This window comes from Leopardus geoffroyi, chromosome D3, assembly GCF_018350155.1.
Source record: "Leopardus geoffroyi isolate Oge1 chromosome D3, O.geoffroyi_Oge1_pat1.0, whole genome shotgun sequence".
Lineage (NCBI taxonomy): Eukaryota > Metazoa > Chordata > Mammalia > Carnivora > Felidae > Leopardus > Leopardus geoffroyi.
The window spans coordinates 21,719,010-21,734,356 of record NC_059339.1 but is presented as its reverse complement, the minus strand read 5'-3'; the positions used below and the strand labels follow the sequence as shown (position 1 = coordinate 21,734,356).

At 39.6% G+C, this 15,347-nt stretch overlaps 1 protein-coding gene across 25 annotated transcripts in view; it reads left to right on the top strand.

Moving 5' to 3' along the window:
- The window catches only part of SFI1 (SFI1 centrin binding protein), a 105,550-nt gene that overhangs the window by 71,814 nt on the left and 18,389 nt on the right, over nt 1-15,347 (top strand). For all 25 annotated transcript variants that reach the window (XM_045457352.1, XM_045457344.1, XM_045457338.1 and 22 more), the window contains 3 exons: nt 1,357-1,454; nt 2,851-2,917; nt 6,742-6,872. In XM_045457352.1, the coding sequence (XP_045313308.1) occupies nt 1,357-1,454; nt 2,851-2,917; nt 6,742-6,872 (296 nt within the window). The remainder of the gene's footprint in view (nt 1-1,356; nt 1,455-2,850; nt 2,918-6,741; nt 6,873-15,347) is intronic.

Here is a 15,347-nt window from a genome sequence, read left to right as displayed (position 1 = left end):
GGGTTGGTGACTCACTGTATTTGGTTATATCTTTAAGCCTCTTAATAACAGCCCTCCTCCTTCTACTTCTTTTGTTTAACATGTTTATCTTGTAATTGTAGTAAAAAAAAAAAAAATAACAAAATTTATCATCTTAACCACTGTCAAGAATACAGTTCAGTGACATTGAGCACATTCCCATTATTGTGCAACCATCACTGCCATCCATCTCCAGAACTTTTTTCATCTTGAAAAACTAAAATTCTGTCTCCATCAAACACTAACTTCCCATTCTCCTCCCCCGTCCACCCCCAGCACCTGACAACCACCTTTCTCCTTTCTGTCTCTATGAATTTGACTACTGTAGGAACCTCATATTTACAGTACATGCCCTTTGTTTGTTTTAGCGTTTATTTTTGAGAATCGGAGACTGAGCATGAGCAGGGGAGGGGCAGAGAGAGAGGGAGACACAGAATCTGAAGCAGGCTCCAGGCTCTGAGCTGTCAGCACAGCTGAGATTATGACATGAGCCAAAGTCAGATGCTTAGCTGAGCCACTCAGGTGCCCCCAGTACATACCCTTTTGTGACTGACTTAGTTCACTTAGCATAAGGTGTACTTTTTTTTTCAATCACACTGATTTTTGGAAAAGAAGGGCCAACTATTTTGTACAATATTCCATACTCTCGATTTATCGGTTTCCTTTTGATGCCATTTCATCTTTCTTTTTTAAAATATTGTTTGTGTAAACTAACGGTTAGATTTAAGGGCTTGATTAGATTGAAGTTAAACTTTTTTTCTTTTTTTTTTTGGCAAGCCTATTTCATAGGCAGTAATATCTGATAAGATCAGTTTTAACTGTTAGAATGGCATTGTTGGGGCACTTGGGTGGCTCAGTTAAGCATCCGACTTCAGCTCAGGTCATGATCCCATGGTTCATGAGTTTGAGCCCCGCATCAGGCTCTGTGCTGACAGCTCAGAGCCTGGAGCCTGCTTCGGATTCTGTGTCTCCCTCTCCCTATCTCTCTCTCTGCCTGTGTGCCCCTCTTCTCTCTCTCTCTCAAAAATAAAACAAACAAAAAAAGATAAAATGCCATTGTCTTCTATGAGGCCCAGATGAGGAATAGCTTCAGCTTCTTCATTCTGATTTCCATAAACTGGAAAATCCATCTTTTTGCCTTTTATGTTGGCCCACAATAGCTCTGTATAGCTTAGCTGTAAATATTTTGTAAACCTGTTATATGTTGGGTACTCCCGGCTAAGGTAATTCCTGCTTTGGGGGAACTTGTAGTCTTTTGGGGTAAGGATTTGCTAATTAAGAGAGATCATTTTACCTTTTGGCTTAATAAACCTCTGTTTCCTTCCTGTTTTACTTCAGCTGCTGCACAGGTTCTGGAACCTCTGGCAGTCTCGAATTGAGCAGAGGGAAGAGAGGGAGCAGCTCCCCTCACTGCGTGCTGCCTGGGACCACTGCAGGTAGGAACTCTGGCCTTCTCCTGGGGCTCTCTGGGGACTGACTCGCTGCACTCCAGAAGTGAGCACTTACTGTCCCTGCATGACTAGGCAGATTCAGAAAGGCCCTGCTATAAACCAGCAGTTCCTGAGCTTGCATTTTCCTTTTAGCTCATCAGATGAGAGGTGGAGTGAAGATGTTTGTGTTGGTTCTTGGTCACCATAGTTTAAAGTATGTACCTGCTGGTTCTCTGCCTCAATCCTTCAGGCTGCAGTGACGTTCACATCTTAGAATTCATGCATTGATAGTGTCAAAGAGAAGGCTTAGGCGAGTGAGTATTTGTGGCTTGGTCTTGAAGAATGCAGAGAGTGTCTTGAGTTTTTTGGAGTTAATTATTCAATTAAAATAAATAAGCACTACATGTCTGTGAGGAAGGCAGGTATAAAGTGAAAACTGAAAGCTCTCTGAATCCCTCCAATTCCTAAGTCCAATTCATTAGGTTCTTCAGAGGGAACCACTGTTCACTTTCTTGCTGCCAGAAATGTTCAATGTGCCCTCCTCCCCAGTAATATAATCAACTTGATTCGCATAGTTGTAGGTCTCATTTTGGAGCACTTTTTTAATGGGTTGTTGAGAATCTCATTATTTAACTAAATTTGGAGTTATCAGGGTCTGTCATTGCTCTAAATCCTGGTTTACAGAACTGAATGTGGTTCTCACTCTTAGTATCACTTTTGTGAAAGGAGCTTGTCACAGACCCAGGTGGTCCTACACAAGCCCCAGACTAGTCATAAAACCAGAAAGTTCAGGATAGTTAGGGGATTTCATATGTATTACTCAAGTTCCAGAGACACTGTGCTTGGTGATCTACTTAGGTTTGTAAGAAAGTTTTAAAAATTTGGGGGCAAGCCACAGCCCCAAATCGGGTTGACAGATTTCATGTTGAATAATAGGTTCTTATTTCTCTCTCTCCCAGAGTGAAACCCATGGTGTGCCTTTAATGCTAAGATGTAACCACACCCAGACTTTCCAGTCTTAAAAAAACAAAGAACATTTTTATTTTTATTTTATTTTATTTTATTTTTATTTTATTTTATTTTATTTTAATATTTCATTTCATTTCATTTCATTTCATTTCATTTCATTTCATTTCATTTCATTTCATTTACTTATGAGAGTGAGTGTGCATGGGAGCAGGGGCAGAGCAGAGGGAGAAAAAGATTCTTAAGCAGGCTCCATGCTCAGCACGGAGCCCGATGCAGGACTTGATCTCACAATTGTGAGATCGTGATCTGAGCTGAAATCAAGAGTCAGACGCTTAACCAAATGAGCCACTCAGGTGCCCCCAAACAGCATTTTTAAGACCCAAAGCCTGAAAGTGCAATAGGCAATACCTTGGTGTTATGTGTTTTATTTCAGAATAACGTTGCTATGCAAGTGTATCAAATTGTGGTTACGGTATACTCAGAAGAGACGATACAAGCAGGTATGGAGTACTTCATAGTAGATAATTCCACTGGGTTACATTCTTGGATCCATTTGCTTTGGAAAGATTCTTGGAAAAGACCTATACTAAGGGGTCTTAGTGTTCTGATTTGGAAGAGGGGTTGCTGTAAAAAGCTCAAAGGTGTTTCCCCCAGATCCCTCTAGTGACATTGGAAAGTTTGCATAAGCCCCATTCCTTCATCTGCTGGGAAAACGCACATGCTAAGAGTGATGAGCTCTTAACCAGCCATTCCATTCACATCGTTACTCACTTATTATATTAGGTGGCCAACCTTCAGGAAGTACTGGAAAAGGTACAGAACGTAAGTGCTGTGTCTGAGCGCTAAACAGTGTGAGACCAGTACCCAAGCAGGTGGGAGCATGTGAGGGTCAGGCTGGCAAATTAGTAAAGGTAGATTGAGAAAGGATTCAGTTCCATTTTTTTAAAGTTTTATTTAAGTAATCTCTACACCTGACGTGGGGCTCAAACTCACAACACCGAGATGAAGAGTTGCATGCTCTTCTAACAGCCAGCCAGGCACCCTCTAATCAGTTCCATTTAAGAAAGACTCATTTAGCATCTGCTGTACCTCAGACACTGCTAAGCACTGAGAATACAGTTGTGATACAAACCAAGTAAAATTCCTGCTCCCGCAGGCCTTGTAAGTTAGCACCAGGGTGGCAAATTAGCTGTAATGATGGGAGCAGCTGTTGAGAGTGCTGAACCAAGGATTTCAAGGCCACCTTTAGGCTTGGGGGAATTTGTGTTCAACTGATAATGTCTGCATGGGCATTGCAGTAGTAAGCGGTGCTGCCCATGGCTCTTTTTGGCCATCCATGGTGAAATGGAGGAAGACACAAACCAAACTCCTGCCAGTTGTTTTTCTGCTGCCTTCTCCACCCCCACCACCATCTGCTTCTAAAGTCTAACACATGAATCTAAAGAATTTGGCTGTTTCCTCATAGTGTTGAGATAGAATCTGAATTTTCTAACAAGGTGTACAAACTCCTTTGGGAGCTGGTCTCTGGCTGTTTCTCTGCCCTTTTCTATTACCACTCTGTTCCTTCATAACAGCTAAGCTGCAAGTCCTTCCCTGAATGTGCTTCTCACTGTACCTGCACTTTTTTTCTTAAGTTTACTTATTTATTTTGAGAGAGAGAGATGGCAGGGGAGTGGCAGAGACAGGGAGAGAGAATCACAAGCAGGCTCCGTGTTGTCAGCACAGAGCTCAGTGTGGGGCTTGATCTCACAAACCATGAGATCATGACCTGAGCCAAAATCAAGAGCTGGTCGCTTAACCAGCTGAGCCACCCAGGCATCTCTGTACCTGGACTTCCCTGTCCCTCCTACCTGTTCAGCTCAGGTGCTGCCTCTTTCCCCAGCGCCACACCATGTGTGGTTTTACCAGCATATTCATCATATCATTATGTAGGTGTCTACATGCCTCTCTCCTGCCAGACTGTGAGCTACTTGAGGGTAGACCCTGTCTCTTTCTTCTCAGCTCGACAGTGTTGACAAAGGGAAGGTGCCAACTAATGTTTAGACAAATGAATGAACAAACAAGTGAACAGACAGACTGCCATTGGTTGCTTTGGAGTTTTTCCTAAAGATCATCCCAATTCTTGCTTTTTGGGTGGTACCAGCCTACGGCATCGTTTGCCTTCCACACCTGGAAAATGCTTAGAGTTGCTGCATTATTTGACATTCCTTTGGACGATGTGGCTGTTTCTGAAAGGATGTTGCCACTTGGTCTCTTAAGCTCATTTAATGCAAGCTCACCAGAAGATAGAGACCTTTTAGAAAAAGAATCTGCTTGCTAGGGTTGAAAAGTGTTTATTTAAGGTGGAAAAGAAACAGAGTCTCCTATTTTCCTCGTGGAAAAAGAGAGCCCCTGGACACTGGGACCCAGCATTGGTGGAAAGGTCAAGGCAAGTGTCAGTGTTCTTATCTCTCACACTTCTCTTACATGGCCTGCATAATATAGAAGGTCTGAAAAATAGTAAGAGCCCTTGCTTAGTTGCTGTTGGATTTTTTTTTTTTTTCAAATCTTTAGCTAACAATCTGAACGTCATCTAAGGAGATGACATCAGAGAACATCAAGTTCTTTAAGGAGAACATCAGTTCTTTCTATTTCAGGCAAAGATAAAAATATTATTCATTGTGGGTTTCTTTCTTTTTAAAAAGTAATATGTAAAGAATGGCAAAATGTTTGCTGATTGTTGGGGCTAGATGGTAAGTTCATGGGGATTCATTATAGTATTGCTTCTACTTCTGTTTACATTTGAAAATGTAAATGCCCTTAAGCAATATATAGACATTATAATTTGAGAAGTGTAGGAATACATAAAAGAAAAAAAAAATAAAACACCCATAGTCTTAAGATAACATTTGGTGAGTAAGTCTGGTATCTTTTTTCCTCCGTGTGTGTGGGAGTATGTATGTCATATATTCACACACACACACATATGCTTACTGTTCAGTTATCTGTTGCTATGTGAAAAATCACCCCAAACCCAGTGGCTTAAAAAAACAACCATTTTGGGGCGCCTGGGTGGCTCAGTCGGTTAAGCGTCCGACTTCGGCTCAGGCCACGATCTCGTGGTCCGTGAGTTTGAGCCCCGCGTCGGGCCCTGTGCTGACTGCTCAGAGCCTGGAGCCTGTTTCAGATTCTGTGTCTCCCTCTCTCTCTGACCCTCCCCCGTTCATGCTCTGTCTCTCTCTGTCTCAAAAATAAATAAACATTAAAAAAAAAAAAAACAAAAAAAAACAACCATTTTATTATGCCTATGGATTCTGTGGGTCAAAAATTGAAAGTAGACATAACAAAGATGGTTGGTCTTTGCTCCGTGATTACTGGGGCCTCAGCTGGGAAGTCTGATGGCAGGGCATTAGGATCATCTAGAAGTTTCTTTACTCACATGGCTGGTTCCTGGACTAGAATAACTCGAAGACTGAGCTCATCTGGGATTGTTAACCAGAGCACCTACATCAGGCCTCTCTGAGAGGCTTAGATTGTCTCACGCATGATGATGGTGACCTCAGGGCGGTCAGACTTCCTATGTCGCTGCTCACTCCAAAAGTGTCACAGTGAACCAGACACAAGCTGTGTGGCCTTTCATGACCTAGCCTCCGAAGTCACATGTTGATATTTTCACCATTCTCTGTTGGTCAAAGCAGTCACTATCCTGCCCAGATTCAAGGGGATGGGACTTTTCAGTAAAGGAAGACCCAAGAATTTGAGGTCCTATTTTAAAATCTACCACATGTTTTATCCCAAAGTTTTGGATCATGAAGGCATATGTATTTTTTTATGTTGGTTTTCTGTCTTCCTACTGATATTTAGTGATATAGTAGTAGCCTTTCATAATTACATAAAAATTTAAAGAATCTGTATTGCAAATAAACATCATAAAATCAAAAGATATATTACAGGGTGGGAACAGTGTTAACACACATGACAACTGATAAATTTTGTAAGGTTCAAAAAGCCCATTTATATCACTGAGGTAAGCACTGGCAGATGTAAAACAGGCAATGGTATGAACACTTAGTACATAGGACAAAACATTTAGATATATGCATGTATATATGCGCACACACACAAATGTGTGAAGAGATGCTCAACCTGTTTTTAAAGTAAAAATCTCTTCCTTCTCATATTTCATTCTTCACCTGTTGTGTTGACAAAGATTAAAAATAATTATCTTAATCTTTTTCTCAGTTTTGTGTAGAAAGCAACCGTCCCTCTAGAGTGTGACCCTGAAAGGTCATTTTTTTTTAATAATATAAAGTACAAATAAAGGCCATTCATTGTTTTACTGTAGCGGCTGCAGTCCAGAGCAGACAGTCACTTCCAGCAGAGAGCCCTGCCTGTGGCCTTTCACGCATGGAGAAAACTCTGGCGATGGCACCAGCAGGAAAGTGTCCTCAATGCAAGAGCAGCACTCTTTCACAGGTATGCTGTGCAACTCCTGTCTGTGCAGGCTTCTTGGGTCTAATTCTGCTGCCCCCACTGCCATTTGTGTTGTTTTTCTGCTTCCTAGGCCCCTAGGCCCTGGTTCTTCCTGGTTTTTCAATTAGGTGGGCTCATTGATTTCATGGAGCAGGAAAAGACAGCCACTATTTCTCCTGGGAAAGCTTTTGCTCATCTTTATTGCAAATGCTTTCAAAACAGCCCGAGTTTTATGCCCCTTTCCTCATTGCAAGCCAGTGTGAGCTCCATTAGAGCTGCCCATTAGCTTTCTGGATCAGAGTGTGGTTAGACCTTGCTTTGCCTTGGCAGGCATTCTTGAGTGTGATTTCCCTGAAATGCTTGCTTCCTGTTCTGCTAGACCTGACTTTGAAGTTTGAAATACAGTTGTCAACAAAATTAGGATGGGCAAAGAGCAGAGAGCTATGTCTTTTTAGCTCCCACAGAGGTAAAATTTGCCCATAGCAGATCCTTGCTGCATTCTGGCAGAATATAACAAAGAACTTAATAATCACTGACTGTGTGTCTACCACTGTGGTGGGTGTGGTGTGATGGGAGAAAGGAAACAGATATATAAGCTCATTCACCTATGACATCACCAACTTCATTAATAATTTTCCTTCTCACAGCAGTCCTAAGAGAACAGGCTCAAAATGACAAATGACTCCCCCATGTAAAACAACCAGTAAGTGGCAGAGCCAGGTTTCAGTTCAGGTCTCCTTGACTCCAGGGACTTTGTGCTAGATCAAAAGGAAGATCTTTTTGATGACTTTGTAGAAACTTTCAATCTTTGTGAGGAGGTAAGACTGATACACAAGAAACAATTGAGGAACCATTCCAGAGAATAGATCCATGTGTCCTCAATTATGTCAGCCCCGAGTTCTTCTAGAGCTCAGAGCTGGTGCTGAGGGAAGTCCCTGGGGGAAGCATGCTATGAGCTGAGGGGTGAAGATGGATGGCAGGAGTGGGCAAGATGAGGAGGACCAGACCCAGGGGATCACCCAGGCCCATAGAAAGGTAACAGATGTTTAAGCAGGTGCATGTAACTAGTAAAGTGATAGTTGTGGAGATTGCCCTGAGAAAAGTGTATATCAATTTAGGACAGAGAGACCAAGAGGCAGGGATGTAGGAGAAGTTACAATGATTTTGACTTTGAAGGACTCTGAATGCTAGTCTGAGGGGATCAGCCAGAAATTTGAGTCCTTAGCACAAAGTTCAAGGAGAAGATTATTAGGGGGAAGCCCTGAGAAATTAGAGGCTGACAAGGGGACAGCACTTACCTTTTCCCCTTCTGCAGACCATGGCTTCACCTTTACCTAGTTCCTGTATTGATGTCTGATATAAGATTCCTTTGAAAAATGTCATTAATACTTAACACACACACACACACACACACACACACACACACACCCTTTGTTTCTTTTACAAAGTCATGATTTATTCTGTTGCTTTTTTGTATTTTGGCATGCTGCAGAGACTTTCACATTTTGAGAGTACTTTGAAAATAGCCAAGAGGAGGGGTACCTAGGTGGCTCAGTCAGTTAAGTGTCCAACTTCAGCTCATGTCATGATCTCACAGCTCATGAGTTTGAGCCCCGAATTGGGCTCTGTGCTGACAGTTCAGAGCCTGGAGCCTGCTTTGAATTCTGTGTCTCCCTCTCTCTCTGCCCCTCCCCCGCTCATACTCTGTCTCTCTCAAAAACAAATAAACATTAAACACACACACACACACACACACACACACACACACACACACGCACGCACACACAATAGCCAAGAGGAGTTTCTAAAAGAATTTTTGTTGAGGCACCTGGGTGGCTCACTCGGTTAAGCATCTGACTCTTGGTTTCAGCTCAGGTCCTAATCTCAGAGTTTCATGGGTTCAAGCCCCACATTGGGCTCCATGCTGACCATGTGGAACCTGCTTGGGATTCTCTGTCTTCCTCTCTCTCTCTCTTTGTCCCTTCCCCACTTGTACTGTCTCTGTCTCTCTCAAAATAAATAAATAAACTTAAAAAAAAGTAGAAGTTTTAAAAAAAAAATTTTAATTAAAGGATTTTTGTTGGGGATCAGTCTTGGGTGATTTTACAGTTATCATTCTTGAGACAAAAAGGTGGAGGGTGAATTGGAGACAGGGAAGTAGCCAGAAGGCTTGGAAGATAACCAAGACCTGATGTGGATTTAGCCTGATCTGGATTTTATCTTGTTTTAGTTTAGTTGGATCTTTTTAGAAAACTTAGTTTTTTAGGTTCCTGCCTTTCTGGTCATGAGGGAGCAAAGTGATGGAGAGCCTGGCTTGGAAGGTAGACAGGCCCGAGTTCAGACCCTATCTTATAGGGTTGTCATGAAAAGTAGTGAGATAATCCATGTGGAATACAAGCGGAATGTCAGCACAAGATATCAACCTTCCTCCTAACCCCTAGAATTGATTTGTGATTCCTACAGCAAATGAATATTCGTAGGTTTCGTACGGAGTTTAGCAAATCAGAGTTCCCCCAAAATATGTATGTTCTATTTTTCCATAATTCTTAGGGTATTTTTTAAATATCTTAGGAATATGGACAGAATTTATAGTGGGAGCTCATGAATGGCAACTAAAAATTGTCGTTTCTTAACCTACCAGTGAAATACTATTCTGAGAATGAGACAAGACTGGTTTGTCTTTTTTTTTTTTTTTTAATTGAGCTAAAATTAATAGTGAAAGGCACATATGTTAAGTAAATAGTTTGATGAGTTTTCACAAATTGTATACCTGGATAATCAACAACCCAGTCAAGATCCACAACATTTCCATCACCTCAGAAAGTTCCCTCATTTCCTTCCAGTTAATTCCTAACCCTCACATGTAACTATCATCCCAGGTTAATTTTGCATGTTTTTGAACTTTATATAATGGGATCATACAGTGTATGTTCTGTTGTTTCTGGCTTTTATTATTTATCTTTTGAGAGAGAGAGAGAGAGAGAGAGAGAGAGAGAGAAGGGAAGGACAGAGGGAGAGAGAGAGAATCTTAAGCAGGCTCCATGCCCAGCACAGAGCTGACATGGGGCTTGATCTCACAACAGTGAGATCATCCCCTGAGCGGAAATCAAGAGTCAGATGCTTAATCCATTGAGCCACCCAGGCGCCCCAGTGTCTGACTTGTTTTAAAGTTCAATGTAATGTTTTTGAGGTTGAGCCATGTTTCTTGTTTGCTGAGTAGTATTGTATGAATATAAGACAATATTTTGATCCATTTAAACATATGAGTTGTTGCCAGTTTGAGGCCATTATGAATAAATCTGCTGTGAACCTTTAGGTGGATGGTGTTGTCATTTCTCTTGAGTAGATACTAGAAGCCGACTTCTGGATCACAGGGTAGAGATATGCTTAATCTTAATCCTACAGGGGGTCGTGTCATTATACACCCGCCAGCCTGGTTGTTCCATATCCTCATCAACATTTGGTTTTGACAGTGTTTTTAATTGAGCCACTCTGGTTGATGTGGAGTGCTGTCTTATTTCCCTGTCGACTAATAATGCTGAGCATCTTTTTAAAGCCTCATCAGCCAGGATCAAAAGTCTGTAGTTTTACCAAGCCAGATTGATTGCCTTTGAAGGAGGGAATTCCAGAGGAATTCTGGAATGGTGCTGTTTCTGAGGGAAAGGAATTTGTAAGGTTTGTGTTCCCACTAAAGGATTCTGAAGAGGGAAAAGAGAAACAGGAATTAGTTTTGGATTGTTCACTATTTCTTTCTTTCTTGTTTTTTTTTTTTTTTTTTTTTTTTATGTTTATTTTTGAAAGAGAGCAAGCAGGAGAGGGGCAGAGACAGAGGGAGACAGAGGATCCTAAGCAGGCTCTGTGCTAAGAGCAGACAGCTGATGTGGGGTCCGAGCTCACGAACTGTGAGATCATGACCTGAGCCAAAGTAGGACACTCAACTGAGCCACCCAGGCGCCCTGGATTGTTTGCTGTTTCTGAGGCAAAATTAGGAGGGATGAGCAGTGGGGTTCACTAGGGAGTACTGTTATGTGTGCCCTCAGGAATAAATGAAAACAGCAAAGCTTGTCTGGAGCATCATTGGTAAGGAAGAAATCACTACTCAGAGTAAAGAAGCCCTTGTGGCATTTTACAACTAACTGCTGCATACCTTGGGAGAAACCATTTCCTTGCAGCTGGCTTTATGAATTAACAGTATTTTTTCGATGAGCAAGCCTGTTTAATTTTGTTACAGTCCAGTTCATCAAATTTTTTCTTTTATAATTACTGATTTTTGGGTTTTCTCTAAAAAAATATTTACCTATACCCAAGATCTTAAAAGATATTTTCCTACATTTCCCCTGGAAGGTTTATAGTTTTAGCATTTCATGTAGGTCTGTGATCATCTTGAACTTTTTTCTGTATATGGTCTGAGGTAGGAGCCAAGAATTAACTTTTTTCTGTTTTTCAGGTTTTTCCAGTACTATTTGTTGAAAAGACTTTTTATTCCTGAATTGAATTACCTTGACACCTTTGTTGAAAATCAGTTTGCATCTATTTCTGGACTTTCTCTTCTGTTCCATTTATTTACTCATTTATCCTTATGCTGTTACCATACTGTCTTGATTATTGTATCTTTATAGCAAGTTTTGAAATCAGTTCTTCAATTTTATTTTTCCTGGGATTTTTTTTATTTGGGATTGCACTGAATCTATATAGATCAATTTAGGAGAGATTGGACGTCTTAAACATATTGATACTTCCAATAAGTGAACATGAACGTCTCTATTTATATAGCTTTTCTTTGTTTTCTCAATGTTTTGTAACTTTGCATAGGAGTTTTGTATGTATATTATAAAATTTATTCCTAAATGCCTTTTTTATGATACTGTGAATAGAATTATTTTAAAAATTCATTTCCAATTGTTTGTCCTACAGTATAGAAATACAACTGATACCTTGTGCTTTGTGACCTTTCTAGATTCATTTACTGATTTGAGTCTGTCGTGAGATGAAGCCCCATGTCAGCTCTGTGCTGGGCATGGAGCCTGCTTAAGATTCTCTCTGTCTCCCTCTTTCTCCCTCTGCCCCTCTCTTCTTCTCTCTTTCTCTCTAAAAAATAAATAAAAGCCAGATACAACCAAACACATACTGTATGATCCCATTATATAAAGTCTTGTCTTATTGCACTAACTAGCATCTCCAGTAAAGTCTTGAGCAGAGGTAATGAGAGGATACATAATTGTCTTTTTCCTACCTTGGGAAAACAAAAACAGTTTTCACCATTGAGTATTTTTATAGATACCCTTTATTAGATTGACAGTGTTCCCTTTTGTTTATTGAGAGTTTTTATTATGAATGGTGGTTAAATTTTTCCAGATGCTTTTTCTTTATTTATTGAGATGATCATATGGTTTTCCTGATTCCTATATTAAATCAACCCATATTCCTGAGATATAGAACCCCCTTAGCCATGATATATTATCTTTTCCACATGCTGTTGATTTTTTAAAAATATTGTAAAAGTTTTTGTTTATTTGTTTTGAGAGAGAGAGAGTTAGGGGGAGGGGGCACAGGGAGAGAGAGAGAGAGAGAGAGAGAGAGAGAGAGAGAGAATCCCAAGCAGGCTCCACATCCCAAGCAGGCTCCGCATCCCAAGCAGGCTTCGCATGCAGGGCTCGAACTCACAAGCCATGTGATCATGACCTGAGCCGAAATCAAGTGTCACATGCTTAACCAATTGAGCCACCCAGGTGTCCCTCACATGCTGTTGATTTTGGTCTGTTAATGTTTTATTTGAAAATTTTACATGTACTTTCATGAGGGATATTGGTCTATAGTTTTCTTGTAATGTTTGTCTTTCTTATTTCTTTCAAATTTTTGTAGAATTTAATAGTGAAATTATCTGGACCTAGAGTTTCCTTTATGGATATGTTTTTGGTTACAGATTTAATTTTGAAAATAGATATAGAGCTACTAAGTTTCTTTTCGTGTTAGTTTTGATGAGCTCTGTTTTTCAAGGAATTTTTCGTTCTATCCAAGGTGTCACATTTAGTGGCAGAAAGCTGTTCATAAAAGTGTCTTTTGACTCTTTTAATGTCTGTAGAATTAATGATGATACTACCCTGTTCATTCCTGATTTGGGTAATTTGTGTTTTTTCTCTTTTTTTCTTGATTAGTCTCACTAGGAATTATCAGGTTGTGTTTTTTTTTTAACTTTTGCTTTACTGATTTTCTTATTGTATATTTTTCTTACATTGATTCCAGCTCTTCATTTTGCTTCTCTTTCTACTTACTTCAGATTTAATTTGCCCTCTTTTTTTTTTTTTCTTAACCTTAAGATGGAAGCACAAATCACGGTTTTTGGGGTTTTTTTTAATTTTTATTTATTTTTTAGCAATCTCTACACCAGCATGGGGGCTCGAACTTATAGCCCCAAGATCAAGAATCGCACGCTCCGTCAACTGAGCCAGCCATTCACCCCCACCTTTTCTTTTTGTTGTTGTTCGATTATCCATTTTAAATGTTCAAATAGGAATTTTCAATTTCAATAGGAATGTTCAAATAGGAATTTTCTTGATATATTGTGTTTTTTTTGTTTTTGTTTTTATTTATTTTTGAGGGGGGGGGAGAGCACAAGTGGGAGAGGGGCACAGAGAGGGAGACGCAGAATCCAAAGCAGGATCAGAGCCCAATGTGGGGCTTGAACCCACAAACCCCGAGATCATGACCTGAGTCACAGTTGGACACTTAACCAACTAAGCCACCCAGGTACCCCAATATACTATTGTTTTTAATTATTAATTTAATTCCATTGTGGTAGAGAACATACCTTGTATAACTTCAGTTTTTGAGTGTTTTGACATGTTTTATGGTCACATATATGTGGTCTCTTTTGGTGAACTTTTGTTTTTTCCCATGTGCACTTTAAAAGAATGTTTATACTACAGTTGTTGGGTATAGTATTCTATAAATGTCTATTAGGATGATTTGGTTGGTAATCATCTTCAAATTTTTATATCCTTACAGGTGTTTTGTTTGTCTACTTGTTCTCTCAATTACTACAGAGGAGTGTTAAACATCTCTAGCTATGGGATGTCTGGGTGGCTCAGCTGGTTAAGCATCTGACTCTTGATTTCAGCTCAGGTCGTGATCTCATGGTCATATACGATCAAGCCCCGTGTCAGGCTTTGTGCTGGGCATGGAGCCTCCTTGGGATTCTGTCTCTCCCTCTCCTTCTGCCCCTCTCCCACTTGTGTGAGCATTCTCTCTCTCTCTCTCTCTCTCTCTCTCTTTCTCTAAAGAAAAAAAAATCTCTAGTTATGATTATGGATTTGTCTATTTCTCCTGGTAATACTAACAGTTTTGCTTCATGTTTTTGGAAGCTCTGTTATTTGGTCCATGTACAGTTATGATTGTTATGTTTTCCTCATGAATTGCCCTTGTATCATTTTGAAATGAACCTCCTTATTTTTGGTACTAGTTCTTTTCTCAAAGTCTACTTTGACTTAAAATATTCTCACCAGCTTTTTTTATGTTTACAGTTTACATGGTTTACCCTTCCTACTCTTACTTTCAGTTTATCTGTTTGTCTTCCTATTTAATTAAAGCATGTCTCCTGTAAACAGCATATAGTTGAAGTTAATTTTTTATCCAGTCTGACAATTTCTGCTTTTTAATTAGTGTGTGGTTCATTTATATTTAATGTAATTGTTGATATGGTTGGGCTGGAGCCTATGTCCGGTTTTTGTTTCTCTGTTCCTTCTTTTCTGCCTTATTCATTTAAAAAAATTTTAATTGTTCATTTAAATGAAAAATTTTAATTGTTCATTTAAGTGGACAATTTTAATTGTTCATTTAAATTTTAATTTACATTAAAAGTAAATTAAAATTTAAATTTACATTAAAAGTAAATTAAAATTTACATTTTATTTCCTATATTGACTCTTTAGCTCTATACCTTTTGTATTTTTAAAATTGTCTTTCTAGGGATGCCTGGGTGGCTCAATTGGTTGAGTGGCTGACTCTTGATATTGGTTCCAGTCATGATCTCACAGTTTTATGGATTTGGGCCTTGTGGTGGGCTCTGTGCTGACAGCACAGAGCCTGCTTGGGATCCTCTTTTTCTCTCTGCCCCTCTCTTGCTCATACATCCTCCCGCACGCGCTGTCTCTCTCTCTCAAAATAAATAAACTTAAAAAAAATAAATAAAATTGTCATTCCAGGAATTATAATATGCATCGTTAATTTATTACCTATTTAGTTCTATCATACCACTTCATGTTAAGTGTAAGAATATAAAAACAGTAGAATTCCTTTCCTCTCTATCCTTGATGGTATTTGTCCTACATTTTACCCATGTAATGTTACTATTTTTGCTTTAAACAGAATTCTTTTTAAAAATTAACAGGAGAAAAAACAGTCTTTTATACGTACTCACATATTTTCCATATTTAATATTCTTTGTTTCTTCCTATAAATCTGAGTTTTCATCTGTATGCT